This window comes from Procambarus clarkii, chromosome 26, assembly GCF_040958095.1.
Source record: "Procambarus clarkii isolate CNS0578487 chromosome 26, FALCON_Pclarkii_2.0, whole genome shotgun sequence".
Taxonomy (NCBI): Eukaryota; Metazoa; Arthropoda; class Malacostraca; order Decapoda; family Cambaridae; genus Procambarus; species Procambarus clarkii.
The window spans coordinates 46,502,584-46,521,593 of NC_091175.1; the positions used below are offsets into that span (position 1 = coordinate 46,502,584).

General features: G+C 48.4%; 1 protein-coding gene across 1 annotated transcript in view; it reads left to right on the forward strand.

The window, feature by feature from the left end:
• The window catches only part of LOC123752976 (tripartite motif-containing protein 5-like), a 224,299-nt gene that overhangs the window by 187,316 nt on the left and 17,973 nt on the right, over positions 1-19,010 (forward strand). Inside the window, exons 5-6 of the mRNA XM_069331407.1 lie at positions 12,341-12,556; positions 12,673-13,110. Of these exons, the coding sequence (XP_069187508.1) occupies positions 12,341-12,556; positions 12,673-13,110 (654 nt within the window). The remainder of the gene's footprint in view (positions 1-12,340; positions 12,557-12,672; positions 13,111-19,010) is intronic.

A 19,010-nucleotide genomic window follows, 5' to 3' on the forward strand; every position in this document is an offset into this window, starting at 1 on the left:
TTCTTCTGCTTTATTAGATATCCCATCAGCATTGGTGTACCAAACCTTGGGATGCTTCATGGAAACTCTGGTACCGGAGTTTGCCCTTTCTCTGGGGGCCTGGGGAAATCTAGGGGTGAATGGGGGCTGGGGGGGGGTCCGGGGGGTGTCTGGGGGGTGGATGGGGTCTGGAGGGGTGCTTGGGGGGCAAATGGGGGCTGGGCATCTAGGAAGGTAGGTAGGAAGGACAGGGGTAGGGCCTGGGTAGGTAGGTCTGGAAAAGAAGGGCATACTGGGTTTGCAGATTAGGGAGGGTCTGAGAGGCATAGAGGGGTTGAGAGGTATTGTAAGGTTTAGAGTCAGATAGAGTTTGGGAGGTTGGGGGGGGGGGGGAGAAGGATAGAGGGGGTGGGGGGAAGAGGGGTGGATGGAACATGGATAGTGATAGTGGGAAGGAGGTTGTATTAGTCAGGGGGGAACTCAGGGTTAGGTGTAGGCATTGGGACAGAAGGGGGGGAAAAGAGAAATGAAGAAGGAGGTGGGGGGGGGTCCCCCCATCTTCCACGGGGGGTCCATGTGCCCCCCTTGCAAGGATAGGGGGTCACATGGAAGGAGAGGGGATGAGGAGGGGTGAGGGCTAGGCGTTTTTTTTTTGGGGGGGTTAATGGGATGAGGACTGGGCGGGTTTTGGGGGTTGAGGGGGATGAGAGGGTCCTTGGAATGTGGGATGAAGCAGATGGATTCGAATGCAATGGGGTCAGGGGAGGTGTTGGGGAGATAAGCAGGGGCAGAGAGGGCTGATTTGGAGAGGATGTGACCTGGGAAGCAGGTGTGGGCTCGTTAGCACGGGATGGGTTAGCACTGGAGTGGGTTAATACACTCAAATTTGACGAGGTGTGTCGAGGACGGCTCGCCCTGTGGGCTATCTGCTCATCTTTGGTCATGTATATGTCAATAGTTTTCGCTACCTCTGAGTAAGTGCTTGTGTTGCAGTATGTAGTCCACAGCCTCCTCGTTAATGAACTGTACCGGGACAGGTCGTTTCTTGTTACAGTTATACGCCCCAATGTGGCGGTGGATTCCCACCTCATTCCCTGCTATCTCGGCTCTGATATCTCTCAAGATCCCCTGTAACTCAAAATCTTTAATCTCCATCCTTTCCTGTCTCGATGATGCCTTGGCTTCAATTAATCAGTCTCCGTGGTGTAGTGGTAAGACACTCGCCTGGCGTTCCGCGAGCGCTATGTCATGGGTTCGTATCCTGGCCGGGGAGGATTTACTGGGCGCAATTCCTTAACTGTAGCCTCTGTTTAACGCAACAGTAAAATGTGTACTTGGATGAAAAAACGATTCTTCGCGGCAGGGGATCGTATTCCAGGGACCATAGGATTAAGGACTTGCCCGAAACGCTACGCGTACTAGTGGCTGTACAAGAATGTAACAACTCTTGTATATATCTAAAAAAAAAAAAAAAAAAAAAAAAAAAAAAAAAAAAAAAAAAAAAATCCATGGATTATGATTGACCTTCTCCTCAGTGAAGGGTCATGCTGGTCGCCTCCCCGCTGGATGACGCCCACCCTCCCACACTCATTCACACTTACTACTCCATTCCCCACCACTCCCCAATCCCTTGGCATGCTACCCTTATTCCTGCCAAATTCAGTTGTAAGCCTTGTTATCTCACTTTCCCATGTGTGTGTGCCAGTCTTACCTGGGACGCGGTCGGGTCAAGATACCTGCTCCGCACCTTCCCCCCCCCCCCTCCCCCCATGCTGGGTACTGAGATGGAGACTCAGTCACCAGAAGACATGGCTACTTCTCACGGCGTTATTAACATGGCCTCTGAAAGCAGCCAGTCAGACGAGGAGGGCGAGTATCTAGAAGTTCTGACAAGGAATAAGAAGAAACGAAGAAGACAGGAGGCAAGGCGTAGTGTGGACAGTAATACACTTAACGGAAACGATAAGAGAATGAAGAACGACGCCGAGACTGATGCAGACAAACGGACGGAACGATGTGAGGAAGGTGAGGGTCAGCGGAGATGGAGGCTTCTCTTCCCTGCCTCATGCACGTTGGCCTATCATCAGAAGCTGCTGTGGACCGTCAAACTCGGAAGAGAACACCGCAAGTTCGAGCCCCTGCTGAAGGAAGGTGTAAACAGACCTTACTTAACGGTAGGTTCTATGGAGGCAGTGACGTTTCTTAGCCAGCAAGGATACGATAGAATTCTTATGGAAATACCGGAGGGGAACGAGAAGCTGACGAAGGTAATTATCTATAAATACCCTCAGATTCTGGACCCCGAGTTTATACTCGACGACCAACGATTTGTGTGGGCCAAGCGTCACCTTATTAAAGGTGAAGCTAGGAGTCAGGTGGTGGCTCTAGTGAGAGGCGACGTACCCGAGAAAGTGTTCATCACCGGGGCTGGCTACAGGCATGTAGCAAAGTATGTGGAAGAGCCCATAATATGCCTGAAATGCTGCAGATGGGGGCATAAATCCTGGAGCTGTCAAAATGATCCACGATGTCGTTTCTGCGGAAAGTCTCACCTCTCTACTGTGTGTAGAAACAGACTGAATCTGGGTGAGAAAATAGTTCCCAGATGCTGCAACTGTGGAGGTGTTCACAATGCGAGCTCGGCTGTGTGTAGCAAGAGGCCGAGTATGGCTGTTCTCCGGCCGGTGAATGTTACAGAGCAAGCAAGAGCTCTTACCCAGACACCGGGAGCACAGAAAAACAGTCTGCCCCAAACAGTGCCAGTGAACCGGACGAATGCGTGGGTAAAGGAGTCACCTTTACTTAGGCAGGCTCCAGCAACAAGCAGCCACGCCACCACTCAGGACCCCGGCAGTGACAGTGTAACGGTGAGTGAAGTGGCTACTGTGGCTCAGAAAGAGGGTCATAATGATATGGTCAAGGAAGTGTGGGCTGAACTTAAAAAAGTTGGTGAGTTCCTCCAAAATCTGGGGCAGAGAATCGAGTCCATCGAGGCTAAATTAAACGTTCAGGAGGTCAAGGAAAATCACAAAACGGTGAAGGATAGTCAGGATATAGTGGTTGAGGACAAAAATGAAATATTGAGTGATGAAATGAAGGAAAGTGAAGTGTGTGTGAATGATGATAGTCGTAGGGAAAGGAAGAACCCTATAATTACACATAAAATGAAAGAATCATTTGGGCCAATAATGGACGTCTCAGGGCTGAAAAAATCTCTTGAGAATCGCAATGTCGCTTTTACTGGTGAACTTGGGAGGAGGTGGGAGATGTTATGCCAGGTATGGCTATCATTTAGTGAATTTATAGGGGATGACTTAGGCAGTGAATTGATTAATAATGGATCACCCTAGACTGAAAGTTTTGTTATGGAATGTTAATGGTTTAAGAAACAGGGTTACAGATGTTCATTGTTATGTGATGGGAAATGATATTGATGTTGTAGCTCTCCAAGAGACAGGGGATAGGAATGAAGGATTATTGAAATTAAATGGCTATAAAGGGTTTCACCTCTTCGCTGCAAATAACATCAGAGGCACGTCGATTTATGTTAAGAACTCCATACCAGCAGAGTTAGTTGAACCGCCATCAAAAACGCAAGGTATAGAGAGTGTCTGTGTTAAATTATCATTAAGGGAAGGGGAATTTATTGTAGTTAATTTGTATGTATCCAGGAACTGCTTCGACGCTAACTATTTACCTGACTGCATTTATACTAATCCTTCACTGGTCATTGGGGACCTTAATGCTCGGCACACAAGCCTTGGGACAGTAGGTAGTATTAATACTAATGGGGTCAAGTGGTTACAGTTTCTACAAGATCATCCAGATACCTGTCTCTTGGGAAACAATGAACCAACTCACATCAGGGGAGGACGGCTTGACTATGCCTGCGTTTTAAACTCTCAGGGGATTATGGGGGAGGCTCGGGTTGTTCGGAACTACTTAGTGACCACTTTGCCTTGAACGTTGAATTACCACTGGGGAAAAAACAAGTCCACTTTCAAAGGAAAAGGCTAAATATTAATAAAGATATGAAAAATTACTTTATTCAAAATATGGGAGATTGGTATCAACATTACACGCCGCTCTGCGTTGATAGTTTTTACGAGGACATGGTCGAGAACATAGAGAAATTAGTACAGAGGGAAAATAACGGGGGCAGGGGAAGCAAGACGCACGGACCTAAGAAATTTAAATATTCCAATGATCAGCAAGTCAAGGGATGGGAGAGAATGCTACGGAGTGCGCATAAAGAATGGTTAAAAAATGGAATGAGGGATGAAGAGAAAAATACAATGTTGGAAGTGGCTAGGGAATGCAGTCAGGTGAGGAAGGAGGCGCGGGACAGATACTGGCAAGACTTTGCTCAGTCCATTGGTAATACTATGAACCTTAAAGACATATGGAGAGCAGTAAATAAAGTCAGGGGTTGTAAGACCAAATTCATTGCTCACTCAGATCCAGGGAAAGTTGCTAATGAGTTAGTAGATAAATGGGCAAGTGCTGCTGGTATGGAGTCCTTACCTGCAGACACGAGAGTCACCATTGAGTCATGGGAAAATATTAGAAATGGAGTAACTTTATGTGCCTTAAATACAAGATCTATAACATGCACTGAGATAACCCACGATGAGCTACTGGATGCTATAAAAAGTGGCAGTTCCACTGCTCCGGGAAAAGATGGAGTAACGTATGACATACTTAATTATTTAGCCGGTATGAAACCTAATCCCTTACTTGATTTGTTTAATATGAGTTATAGAGAGGGAAAGTTACCAAGAAAATGGAAAGAGGCTGTCATCATTCCTATCCCTAAGTCAAACGGTGGCTACAGACCTGTCTCCTTAATATCCTGCTTTTGTAAAATGATGGAAAGGATTTTGTTAAATAGGCTACTCTACCTTGTAGGTGATAACATGTCCAGTAATCTCTTTGGTTTTATCAAAGGCAAAAGTACTGCGGATTGTCTCTTAAAGTGCTTGTCTAATGTGGATGACAATTGTAGAGTTTTTGTTGATCTACAAGGAGCGTTTGATAAAGCCAATGGGGAAGTAATCTTATACGAATTAGCCAATCTGGGAATAACAGGGAGATTGCTACACTGGATAAGGGATTATCTACAAGGCAGAAAAGGTCAGGTGTATTACCAGGGATACATGTCTGAGGAACGGAGGTTTCAGTTAGGTACCCCACAAGGGGGAGTATTAAGTCCCACCTTATTCAATGTATTAATGAACAGATTAGCATCAGAGATGTATCCTCCAGGGGTCACGACGATCATATATGCTGATGACATTCTTATACAAGGCACTTCTGGGAACAAAATTCAAGATGCTCTTAACATACTTGGTACAACCTGTCACAAGTTAGGCTTAGTTATAAATGCAGATAAAACCAAATACGAGTATAGGAAACGAAGAAATATAACACTTACTCTAAATGGTGTGGAACTGAGCCGTGTACAGAAGTACAAGTATCTGGGCATGTATGTTGGATACACATGTGAGAGTAAAAATGCTGAAATAAATCATATCAGCACCTTATGTAAAGCCCGTCTGCATCCTCTAAAAGCACTGGCTTTTTCTGGTAAAGGTGTTGGGGTACCTATCTTGCGGATGTTATACATAAGCACTGTTCGATCCCTGATAGACTACGCAGCACCAGTATTGTCTTACACAGGCCAAGGCAGAATTAAAAAAATAGAGCTGATACAGAACGAGGCTATGAGGATTATTCTTGGATGTCAAAGAAATGCAATGATTGAAATAATGAGAATGGAATTAAATTTACAGAGTGTGTGTGATAGAGTCCGTGACATTAACACTAGAGTATCTATTCGTTTCATGCGGAGAAAAGGAGGGGATAAGCTGTTTGAGAGCGTTCAGACCTGCTTGAGTGACGTACACACTTCCAGGAAACTGAGGGAGACACGCTATACGAGAGGATTAGCTCATGACCTCAGGGAATACGACGTACTTGACTGCTGTAAACCCTCTCGACAATGTAATATGTCTGCTCCCTGGAAAGTACAGAAAATAGACGTCGAAATTGTACCCCTCAAGGTGAAAAAGATTCATCATGAACCGGGACAATTACGGTGTTTGTATGGAAGCATGATATCTCGGTTACCAAGAGGCAACAGTTTACATGTATATTGCGACGGGTCGGTGGCGGAAGATGGCAGGGCAGGGTGTGGTGTCCTAATAAGGGATTATACGGAGTTTGGGACTGTGGACAGGATAATTGAACTCCGGCTTAGTAATTATATATCATCCACACAAGCTGAACTGCAGGCCATTCTGGCGTGTTTGGAGGAAGTACGTCATGACGACAAAAATGTTTTTGTATTTGTCGATAGCCGAGGAGCACTGGAGTCCTTAAACAGTCGAAACCCAGTCTTCATGTCTATAGTGGAGGACTGTAAGAGAAGAATAACTGAGATACAGCTGAAAGGTTATAGTGTGAAATTCATGTGGATTCCGTCTCATGTTGGAATAGTGCTCAACGAGGTGGCGGATGACTTGGCCAAACGTGCCACATCAAAACCACAAGTTGACATTGAATGTGAATTCACAATGAGACAAATAAGAAGCAAAATCAGAAATATTCAGGCACAAGCGGGAGTGGAGAGGAGAGAGATAATGTATGAGAGAAGTCAAACCATGCAACACTACATGTATGTGAGTCAAAACACCCATTTCACTTATGGTAAAAGGAGAAATGCTTGGAGTGACTCTGTGTACATGCGGCTCAGGCTTGGGTACAAATATTACTGGGAATATGGGATAGATGTTCATGGTAATGACACGAAGTGTAAACTATGTGGTATGTTAAGGTCTCACACCCTTGCCCATTATATTCTTGATTGTCCGTTGATTAATGTATATAGAAACACTGAGATAAGGACTGTTCCTGAACAAATAGCCTGGATGTGTCACAACGGAAAGGTTGATGATATTCTTGAGAGATATAAGAATTTTGCACCAAGATTGTAATATTTTGTTGAATTATCTGCAGGTGTCTTGCAAATTGTCTATACAGTATACCTAGGTCATAAAAGTATTTGTGTGTACGTCTGATACCATACTACTTGTGAAGGAGGAAATGTATATGTTTACCTCTCAGAATGTTTGGTAATGTGTTTATTTGTGATGTGTGTCTATGTATATATTAACACGTTGTACTGAATGGGGTGAGAATAGCTTGAGCTACCTCATCCCTTTGTGTGTATTTTACCTCAATAAACTTATTTCAATTTCAATTCAATTTCAATGTGTGTGTGTGTGTGTGTGTTCTGTACTCTCTTGTGTACACAAAGCACCAGGCACCAGTTGTGTGTACGTATACACACACTGGAGTGCTCTCTCTATATATATATTCTCTCAATGACGTATACACGCACTGGAGAGCACTGGAGTGCTCTCCAGAGAAGGTGTCCTGAGAGACCTCCAGGTCATATCCTGGGAGACCTCCAGGTCATATCCTGGGAGACCTCCAGGTCGTGTCCTGGGAGACCTCCAGGTCGTGTCCTGGGAGACCTCCAGGTCGTGTCCTGGGAGACCTCCAGGTCGTATCCTGGGAGACCTCCAGGTCGTGTCCTGGGAGACCTGGAGCTGGAGCTACAGGTCCAGCACCAACCCCCTGCCATTAGAAGGGGGCTGGGGCTACAGGTCCAGCACCATCCCCCTTCCAGTAGAGTGGGGCTGGAGCTACAGGTCCAGCACCATCCCCCTGCCAGTAGAAGCGAGCTGGAGCTACAGGTCCAGCACTTCCCCCCCCCCCTTGCCATTAGAGGGGGTTGGAGCTACAGGTCCAGCACCAACCTCCTGCAATTGAAGGGGGCTGGAGTTACAGGTCCAGCACCAGTCCCCTGCCAGTAGAGGGGGGCTGGAGCTACAGGCCTACCACCAACCCCCTGCCAGTAGAGGGGCGCTGGAGCTACAGGTCCAGCACCATCCTCCTGCCAGTAGAGGGGCGCTGGAGCTACAGGTCCATCACCAACCCCCTGCCAGTAGAGGGGGCCTTGAGCTACAGGTCTAGCACCAAACCCATGCCAGTAGAGAGGGGGCTGGAGCTACAGGTCCAGCACTAACCACCTGCCAGTAGAGGGGGCTGGAGATACAGGTCCAACACTAACCCTCTGCCAGTAGAAGGGGGCTGGAGCTACAGGTCCAGCACTAACCCTCTGCCAGTAGAAGGGGGCTGGAGATACAGGTCCAGGACCAACCCCCTGCCAGTAGAGGGGGGCTATAGCTACCGATCCAGCACCAACCCCCTGCCAGTAGAGGGGAGCTGGAGATACAGTTCCAGGACCAACCTCCTGCCAGTAGAGGGGGGGCTATAGCTACCGATCCAGCACCAACCCTCTGCCAGTAGAAAGGGGCTGGAGATACAGGTCCAGGACCAACCCCCTGCCAGTAAAGGGGGGCTATAGCTACCGATCCAGCACCAACCCCCTGCCAGTAGAGGGGAGCTGGAGATACAGGTCCAGGACCAACCCCCTGCCAGTAGAGGGGGGGCTATAGCTACCGATCCAGCACCAACCCTCTGCCAGTAGAGGGGGGCTGGAGCTAATGGTCCAGCCCCAACCCCCCTGCCAGAAGAGGGGGGCTGGAGCTATTGGTCCAGCACCAACCCCCTTCCAGTAGAGGGGGGGCTGGAGCTACTGGTCCAGCACCAGCCCCCTTCCAGTAGAGGGGGGGCTGGAGCTACAGGTCCAGCATCATCCCCCTGCCAGTAAAGGTGGGCTGGAGATACATTTTCAGCACCAACCCCTTGCCAGTAGAGGGGGGATGAAGATACAGTTCCAGGACCAACCCCCTGCCAGTAGAGGGGGGCTATAGCTACCGATCCAGCACCAACCCCCTGCCAGTAGAGGGGGGCTGGAGCTACAGGTCCAGGACCAACCCCCTGCCAGTAGAGGGGCGGCTATAGCTACCGATCCAGCACCAACCCCCTGCCAGTAGAGGGGGGGCTATAGCTACCGATCCAGCACCAACCCTCTGCCAGTAGAGGGGGGCTGGAGATACAGGTCCAGGACTAACCCCCTTCCAGTAGAGAGGGGCTGTAGCTACAGATCCAGCACCAACCCCTGCCAGTAGAGAGGGAGGCTGGAGCTACATTTCCAGCACCAACCTCCTGTCAGTAGAGGGGGGCTGAAGATACAGGTCCAGGACCATCCCCCTGGCAGTAAAGGGGGGCTGTAGCTACAGATCCAGCACCAACCCCCTGCCAGTAGAGGGGGGACGCTGGAGCTACATTTCCTGCACCAACCCCCCCTCCCCTGCCAGTAGAGGGGGGCTGGAGATACAGGTCCAGGACCAACCCCCTGCCAGTAGAGGTGGGCTGGAGCTACAGGTCCAACATCAACCCCCTGTCAGTAGAGGGGGGGCTGCAGCTACAGGTCCAGCACCAATCCCCTTCCTGTAGAGGGGGACAGGAGCTACAGGTCCAGCACCAACCCCCTGTCAGTAGAGGGGGGCTGCAGCTACAGGTCCAGCACCAATCCCCTGCCAGTAGAGGAAGACAGGAGCTACAGGTCAATCGCCAACCTCCTTCCAGTATAGGGGGGCTGGAGCTACAGGTCAAGGACCTACCCCCTGTCATTAGAGGGGGGTGCTGCAGCTACAGGTCCAGCATCAACCCCCTGCCATTAGAGAGGCGCTGGAGCTACAGGTCCAGCACCAACCCCATGCAAGTAGAGAGGAGCTGGAGCTACAGGTCCAACATCAACCCCCTGCCAGTTTCAGGAGGGGGCTGGAGCTACAGGTCAAGGACCTACCCCCTGCCACTAAAGAAGGGGGTGCAGCTACAGGTCCAGCATCAACCCCCTGCCAGTAGAAGAGGGGTTTGAGCTATTGGTCTAGCTCCAACCCCCTGCCAGTAGAGGGGGGCTGGAGCTACAGGTCCAGCATCAACCCCCTGCCAGTAGAGGGGGGCTGGAGCTACAGATCCAGCACCAACCCCCTTCCAGTAGAGGTGGGCAGGAGCTACAGGTACAGAACCAACCCTCTTCCAGTAGAGGTGGGCATGAGCTACAGGTCCAGCACCAACCCCCTGCCAGTAGAGGTGGGCTGGAGCTAAAGGTCCAGCACCAACCCCCTGCCAGTATAGGAGGGCTGAAGCTATAGGTCCAGCACCAACCTCCCTGCCAGAAGAGGGGGCGCTGGAGCTACATTTCCAGCACCAACCCCTTGCCAGTAGAGGGGGCTGGAGATACAGGTCCAGGACCAACCCCCTGCCAGTAGAGGGGGGGCTGGAGATACAGGTCCAGGACCAAACCCCTGCCAGTAGAGGGGGGCTGGAGCTACATTTCCAGCACCAACCCCATGCAAGTAGAGGTGGGCTGGAGCTACAGATACAGCACCAACCCCCTGCCAGTAGAGGCGAGCTGGAGCTACAGGTCCAGCACCACCCCCCCCCATGCCATTAGAGGGGGCTGGAGCTACAGGTCCAGCACCAACCCCCTGCCAGTAGAGGGGGGCTGGAGCTACAGGCCTACCACCTACCCCCTGCCAGTAGAGGAGCGCTGGAGCTACAGGTCCAGCACCAACCCCCTGCCAGTAGAGGGGGGCTGGAGCTACAGGTCCAGCACTAACCACCTGCCAGTAGAGGGGGCTGGAACTACAGGTCCAGCACCAACCCCCTGCCAATAGAGGGGGGCTGGAGCTACAGGTCCAGCACTAACCACCTGCCAGTAGAGGGGGCTGGAACTACAGGTCCAGCACCAACCCCCTGCCAATAGAGGGGGGCTGGAGCTACAGGTCCAGCACCAACCCCCTGCCAGTAGAGGGGGGTCTGGAACTACTGGTCCAGCACCAACCCCCTGCCAGTAGAAGGGGGGCTGGAGCTACAGATCCAGCACCAACCCCATGCCAGTAGAGGGGGGGCTGGGGCTACAGGTCCAGCACCAACCCTCTGCCAGTAGAAGGGGGCTGGAGATACAGGTCCAGGACCAACCCCCTGCCAGTAGAGGGGGCTATAGCTACCGATCCAGCACCAACCTGGATCGGCACCAATCGGCACCGGGATTGGCACCAATCCCCTGCCAGTAGAGGGGGGTCTGGAACTACTGGTCCAGCACCAACCCCCTGCCAGTAGAAGGGGGGCTGGAGCTACAGGTCCAGCATCAACCCCCTGCCAGTAGAGAGGGCTGGAGCTACAGGTCCAGCATCAACCCCCTGCCAGTAGAGGGGGTGCTGTTGCTACATTTCTAGCACCAACTTCCTGCCAGTAGAGGGGGGGGGGCGGGGCTACTGGTCCAGTACCAACTCCCTGCCAGTAGAGGGGGACTGGAGCTACAGGTCCAGCACCAACCCCCTGCCAGTAGAGGGGGACTGGAGCTGCAGGTCCAGCACCAACCCTCTGCCAGTAGAGGGGGCTGGAGCTACAGGTCCAGCACCAACCCCCTGCCAGTAGAGGTGGGGGGGGGGCTGCAGCTACAGGTCCAACACCAACCCTTTGCCAGTAGAGGGGGGCTGGAGCTACAGGTCCAGCACCAACCCCCTGCCAGTAGAGGGGGGGGGGGCTGGAGCTACAGGTCCAGCACCAACCCCCTGCCAGTAGAGGGGGACTGGAGCTACAGGTCCAGCACCAACCCCCTGCCAGTAGAGGGGGGCTGGAGCTACAGGTCCAGCACCAACCCCCTGCCAGTAGAGGGGGGCTGGAGCTACAGGTCCAGCAACAACCCCCTGCCAGAAGAGGGGGGGGGGCTGGATCTACAGGTCCAGCAACAACCCCCTGCCAGTAGAGGGGGGGGGGGGCTGGAGCTACAGGTCCAGCACCAACCCCCTGCCAGTAGAGGGGGGCTGGAGCTACAGGTCCAGCAACAACCCCCTGCCAGAAGAGGGGGGGGGGCTGGATCTACAGGTCCAGCAACAACCCCCTGCCAGTAGAGGGGGGGGGGGCTGGAGCTACAGGTCCAGCACCAACCCCCTGCCAGTAGAGGGGGGCTGGAGCTACAGGTCCAGCAACAACCCCCTGCCAGAAGAGGGGGGGGGGGGGCTGGATCTACAGGTCCAGCAACAACCCCCTGCCAGTAGAGGGGGGGGGGCTGGAGCTACAGGTCCAGCAACAACCCTTTGCCAGTAGGTGCTTTCCTTGACTGGCTTCAGTTTATGTGTAGTGTAATGTGCTGATTGTGGTGAATTTTGTAGGTGTGATTGACTGATAATGGGTCTCTCACTGACTAAAGGTGATAATGGGGCTGACATTGTCTACAGATGATAATGGGGCTGACACTGACCACAGGTGATAATGGGACTGACACTGACCACAGGTGATAATGGGACTGACACTGACCACAGGTGATAATGGGGCTGACACTGACAACAGATGATAATGGGGCTGACACTGTCCACAGGTTGAGGACCTCCGCAGGATGAGTGAGCCCGTCAAGAGGCTGGTGGAGGCTGGCCGGGTGTTGGCCGTCAAGAGGCTGGTGGAGGCTGGCCGGGTGTTGGCCGTCCAGGAAGACCAAGATGGCCGCCGCTCCGCCAGGATAATTCTACAAGACGGACAGCTGTACCTCCACCCACTCCTGCGTCAGCCCACGCCCGCCCACGCCCATACCCTCCAGGTAACTTTATTACACCCACTAGTCTTACTGACATTACTGACTTACTAAGTTTTGATAACTAATATGATAACATTTTGATATACAGTTATCAGCATGATTTATTTGATTTCCTGCAGGAGAGTGAGGTTGTGGGCGTGCTGGAGTCCTCCTGCACCCTGGCGTTCCTTGACCTCGAGTGGGCGGGGTCAACAAGAGGGCGGGTCACCATCCGGCTGACCCCTGACACTCCGCTGGCCAGACAGTTTGTGTTGTTGTGTACGGGCCAGCAGGGCCACACCTACCGCAACACCAAACTGTTGCAAGTGTGCGACAAGGGTCAGCCAGATGAGTGTGTGGTGGGCGGAGACTACGAGAGTAATGATGGTGAGGGAGGAGCCCCACTGCTGCCTGACCTCCAGGGGCGGTACCGGAGGTCAGGCCGGGCAGGAGCTGTGTTGTGCTGCGATGATCTGGGGGGTCCTACGAGTGCCCAGTTCTTCATCACCACCAGGGACCGCCAGGATGGTCGCCAGTGGTTTGATGCCTTCGGTGATGTGGTGGGCGGCCTGGATGTGGTGAGGGCAGCAGTCAACCACAGTGACATTAGGGAGGTGACTGTGGTGGACTGTGGTGTTGTGCTGCCACTCTAGGTCACTGTACCATCACTACTGTGGTGTTGTGCTGCCACTCTAGTTCACTGTACCACTACCATCACTACTGTGGTGTTGTGCTGCCACTCTAGTTCACTGTACCACCACCATCACTACTGTGGTGTTGTGCTGCCACTCTAGTTCACTGTACCACTACCATCACTACTGTGGTGTTGTGCTGCCACTCTAGTTCACTGTACCACTACCATCACTACTGTGGTGTTGTGCTGCCACTCTAGTTCACTGTACCACTACCATCACTACTGTGGTGTTGTGCTGCCACTCTAGTTCACTGTACCACCACCATCACTACTGTGGTGTTGTGCTCCCACTCTAGTTCACTGTACCACCACCATCACTACTGTGGTGTTGTACTGCCACTCTAGTTCACTGTACCACCACCATCACTACTGTGGTGTTGTGCTGCCACTCTAGTTCACTGTACCACCACCACCACTAGTGTGGTGTTGTGCTGCCACTCTAGTTCACTGTACCACCACCACCACTAGTGTGGTGTTGTGCTGCCACTCTAGTTCACTGTACCATCACCATCACTACTGTGGTGTTGTACTGCCACTCTAGTTCATTGTACCACCACCATCACTACTGTGGTGTTGTACTGCCACTCTAGTTCACTGTACCACCACCATCACTACTGTGGTGTTGTGCTGCCACTCTAGTTCACTGTACCACCACCACCACCACTACTGTGGTGTTCTGCTGCCACTCTAGTTCACGGTACCACCACCATCACTACTGTGGTGTTGTGCTGCCACTCTGGTTCACTCTACCACCACCATCACTACTGTGGTGTTGTGCTGCCACTCTAGTTCACTGTACCACCACCATCACTACTGTGGTGTTGTGCTGCCACTGTAGTTCACTGTACCATCACCATCACTACTGTGGTGTTGTGCTGCCACTGTAGTTCACTGTACCACCACCATCACTACTGTGGTGTTGTGCTGCCACTCTAGTTCACTGTACCACCATCATCACTACTGTGGTGTTGTTCTGCCACTCTAGTTCACTGTACCATCACCATCACTTCTCTGGTGTTGTGCTGCCACTCTAGTTCACTGTACCACCACCATCACTCCTGCATCACCCTGAACTGCGTATTTTGATGACAATGCAGTTTAAGGACATACCTTTATCACTATATCATCATAACTTAACTATCTTTGGTATTTATACTTTGATATCATATACCTGACAATCACGGCTGTATCACCATCAATGCTATATCTTCTCAGTACTGTAACCTATCATTGCTGTATCACTATAGCTTCACTATCACCTCTATATATCACCATCACCTCAGGCCCCACACTTGGGGTCATATACTGACCATGGTGAGTAACAAATTGTTGGTGTCACTATATGACAGCTGTTGTCACTTATATCACCAATAGCTCACTATCACATAACACTATCAGTGCTACACCAACATCATTTCACTGTCTCTGCATTATCACCTCACACTGATATTTTTCCTCCTTACATTCACTGATATATCACTATCATTGCTACAACACCAATACCTTACTGTTACTGCTATATCACCACCATACTATCACAGTTATATCACAATCACTCAGGTGTGTTGTGATATTACCATACTGGTCCGTGGTGTGTTGTGATATTAACATACTGGTCCATGGTGTGTTGTGATATTACCATACTGGTCCATGGTGTGTTGTCATATTACCATACTGGACCATGGTGTGTTGTGATATTAACATACTGGTCCATGGTGTGTTGTGATATTAACATACTGGTCCATGGTGTGTTGTGATATTAACATACTGGTCCATGGTGTGTTGTGATATTACCGTACTGGACCATGGTGTGTTGTGATATTACCATACTGGTCCATGGTGTGTTGTGATATTACCATACTGGTCCATGGTGTGTTGTGGTATTACCATACTGGACCATGGTGTGTTGTGATATTATCATACTGGACCATGGTGTGTTGTGATATTACCATACTGGTCCATGGTGTGTTGTGATATTACCATACTGGTCCATGGTGTGTTGTGGTATTACCATACTGGACCATGGTGTGTTGTGATATTACCATACTGGTCCATGGTGTGTTGTGATATTACCATACTGGACCATGGTGTGTTGTGATATTACCATACTGGTCCATGGTGTGTTGTGATATTACCATACTGGACCATGGTGTGTTGTGATATTACCATACTGGTCCATAGTGTGTTGTGATATTACCATACTGGACCATGGTGTGTTGTGATATTACCATACTGGTCCATGGTGTGTTGTGATATTACCATACTGGACCATGGTGTGTTGTGATATTACCATACTGGTCCATGGTGTGTTGTGATATTACCATACTGGTCCATAGTGTGTTGTGATATTACCATACTGGACCATGGTGTGTTATGATATTACTATACTGGTCCATGGTGCGTTGTGATATTACCATACTGGTCCATGGTGTGTGTTGTGATATTACCATACTGGACCATGGTGTGTTGTGATATTACCACCATGGTGTGTTGTGATATTACCATACTGGACCATGGTGTGTTGTGATATTACCATACTGGTCCATGGTGTGTTGTGATATTACCATACTGGTCCATGGTGTGTTGTGATATTACCATACTGGTCCATGGTGTGTTGTGATATTACCATACTGGTCCATGGTGTGTTGTGATATTACCATACTGGACCATGGTGTGTTGTGATATTACCATACTGGTCCATGGTGTGTTGTGATATTACCATACTGGACCATGGTGTGTTGTGATATTACCATACTGGTCCATGGTGTGTTGATATTACCATACTGGTCCATGGTGTGTTGTGATATTACCATACTGGACCATGGTGTGTTGTGATATTACCATACTGGTCCATAGTGTGTTGTGATATTACCATACTGGACCATGGTGTGTTGTGATATTACCATACTGGACCATGGTGTGTTGTGATATTACCATATGGGTGTGAGGTGGTGTTATGACCACACATACACCAGTATGATCATACTGTAGCTGGTGTATGATGTGCTCAAACTGTATAGTGATGCCTTGGCTGATTAGCCTAGTGTCATGAATATTAATTTATGTAGTTATTCTTTTTTCGACAACACACTAGTATTAAATGTGTATTGCCAATGTATTCCACATATATCTATGTATATTATATATCTGTACCATAAGTCCTTGCCATGTATTTGTGACATATATTAGAAGTCTAGTGAATAGCAGTAGCCTAATGTCATGTAGCTTGAAAAACATCCATATATGCTTATATTATGGAATGCTACATAATGCTGTATAGGAAATATTATGTGAACTATGATGGAGAATGTATAAATTTAGGTCTCGGATGTATTACTGTCATGTATACAGTGTAATTTCCCTTTCATTATTGTTCATTACATTGTCCTCTAACATTAAATTAGATTTTGGCACTGTGAGATGTATACCACATAGACATGGTTTTGATACACATTTTGTATATATTTATACTTTATATTGTATTCATATATGCTTATGCATAATGGCTGGTGGGCAGACGTCTTGAAATCCTCCCTTAACCCCTCCTCCCCTCTCCCGCCAGTGTTACCATGTCTTGCCAATATGAATTCTTTGTTCACATATTTTTATATCATGATGTAATCTTTAATGTACTGAATTATTGATATGTATTATTATGTAAGGTTGTGTATTATCGTCTTTGTTTTGTTGATATATGAATTAGAAGTTCTTGATCGAGATATGTCTGTATATGAGCTTGAGATATTTGAAAGAGAGGAGTCAGCTGACTCATAGAGGTGGATACAGTGTCGCTCCCGGCCAGCATGGCTCTGGCCGGTCACTCTCTGATTTTCTCAGTCGATTATTATTATTAACATCTTTATTGACAAAAATAATTACAATTTTGCCTAATCTGAGGATTTTGAGTCTTATTAAAGTGAGGATAATGCTGGTATTCACTGTCACGCAGGACAGAGGGTCATGCATAAGACAATAGGTCTAAACTGTAGGCTGAAGCACATATATATCATGGTTACAATCAATGTTTTAATGTATGGATATGTAAAAACAACTTTCTATTGTGCACTGCCACACAAGAGCAGGGATGGTTCATAAGTGATGCAGCTTAGAAGTAATATAAATAAAATTGTTCTTCATTCTTTAAAATGGACAAGAAAAATTTTGGATAAATTGTTAGGCTGTCGTCCAGAACACCTGAGTCATTAAAATAGTTACACAGTTGGTGGTACAAGAGGCCAGAAGGCATGAAGTCCTTTACGGTTTCACATTCAACAATATAGTGTTCTAGTGAATGCATTAAAGGTTTATCACAGAATTTACAATCTGAGTATTCTGGTAGTGGCTCAGCCTCACTAACCTGCCAGATGTGTCTATAGCCAAGGCGAATTCGCGCAATGACTACATCACACTGCCTGGTTTGATTACTGTGCTGACCATACAAATACCTATTATTACAAAACTTGTCATAACTTTTAATACTGCAGCTTTCAGGTCTCTGGGCATTTCTTAGTTCTTCTAAATCTGAATTAATTTCTTTAATTTGTATGTTTCTAATAATTGCATTAGTTAGTCTAAAGTCATAATCAATGTTTTCTTTCCTGCAAGCCTCATAGGCCAATCGATCTACAAAGTCATATTTTCCAACTCCAACATGGGATGGGATCCACACAAATTTTATACAAGAGTTATTATCATTGGCAAAAATTACATTCCATTTAATATTACAAGCTACTTCCGACATACATTGTGATGGGTTATTTAAGGACTGCAGAGCACTTTTAGAGTCACAGAAAATAACTCCACCACCATTGAGCTTAAGGTATTCAGTGGCTAGATAAATGCCCAGTAGCTCGGTCTGTGTTGTGCTTGCCCAGTTGTTCAATCTCTATGTACTAGTCATGATCATTTCATTCCCCTTATACACTGCACATGCACAACCTGTTCTACCAGTGCCTAACTGCGCAGAGCCATCAGTAAAGGCATAGGATTCAGTGGGTTTGAGAATTTGAAGATGGCTGTCAATAGCTTCTAATGTAATACATCTCAAAATGTCAGTGTTATACATTTGTTTTACACTGATGGGGGTATAATGCCGAGAGACCTCCACATCTTTCCAAGGGGGAATATAGTGAACAGTTTTATCAGGGTTAAAAGACACATTCAGTTTCTGAAGATTATAGACACAACAACTGAGCCACACACTGTAGGGAGCGTTTTGCGGCAGATTGAGGGAACAGTCAGAATTGTTTAGAATTGATCTCAATTTAATTTGAATAGAGCTGGTGGGACCATTATTTTTCAAAGTTTTGGCGCAAAACCTGGTATTAAGTAGAACTATTCTTTCGTAAATTGAAGGGAAGTTTAGTTCCTTTCTCATATTAACAATTCTGACAGTTCTAGGACAACCCAGGATGATGCGCATGGCATCATTCTGTACTACATCTAGGCCTTGTAATTGTTTAGGAGAAAAATTATGAAGATGCAAGGCATAATAATTAAGAACAGATCGTATAAAGGCAATATAAAAACTACGAGTATTTTATGTTACTGAAAAATCCTTTGCCAACAAGAGTTCTCAGTCGAGCACATGTGTTGCCGCTACGGTCCGGGTCTTGTGACCTTATTTGTGTCATTTGACTGCTAGGATATTTGTCATGTTGCTGTAATGTATACCATGGATCAATTCTACCATTGTGTATCCTTTATACCAGGTGATAGGTGCTGTTATATAACTTAGTGAGGTGGGTACCTGAGGATCTTAAGTGATGCCATTGTGGTGTATAT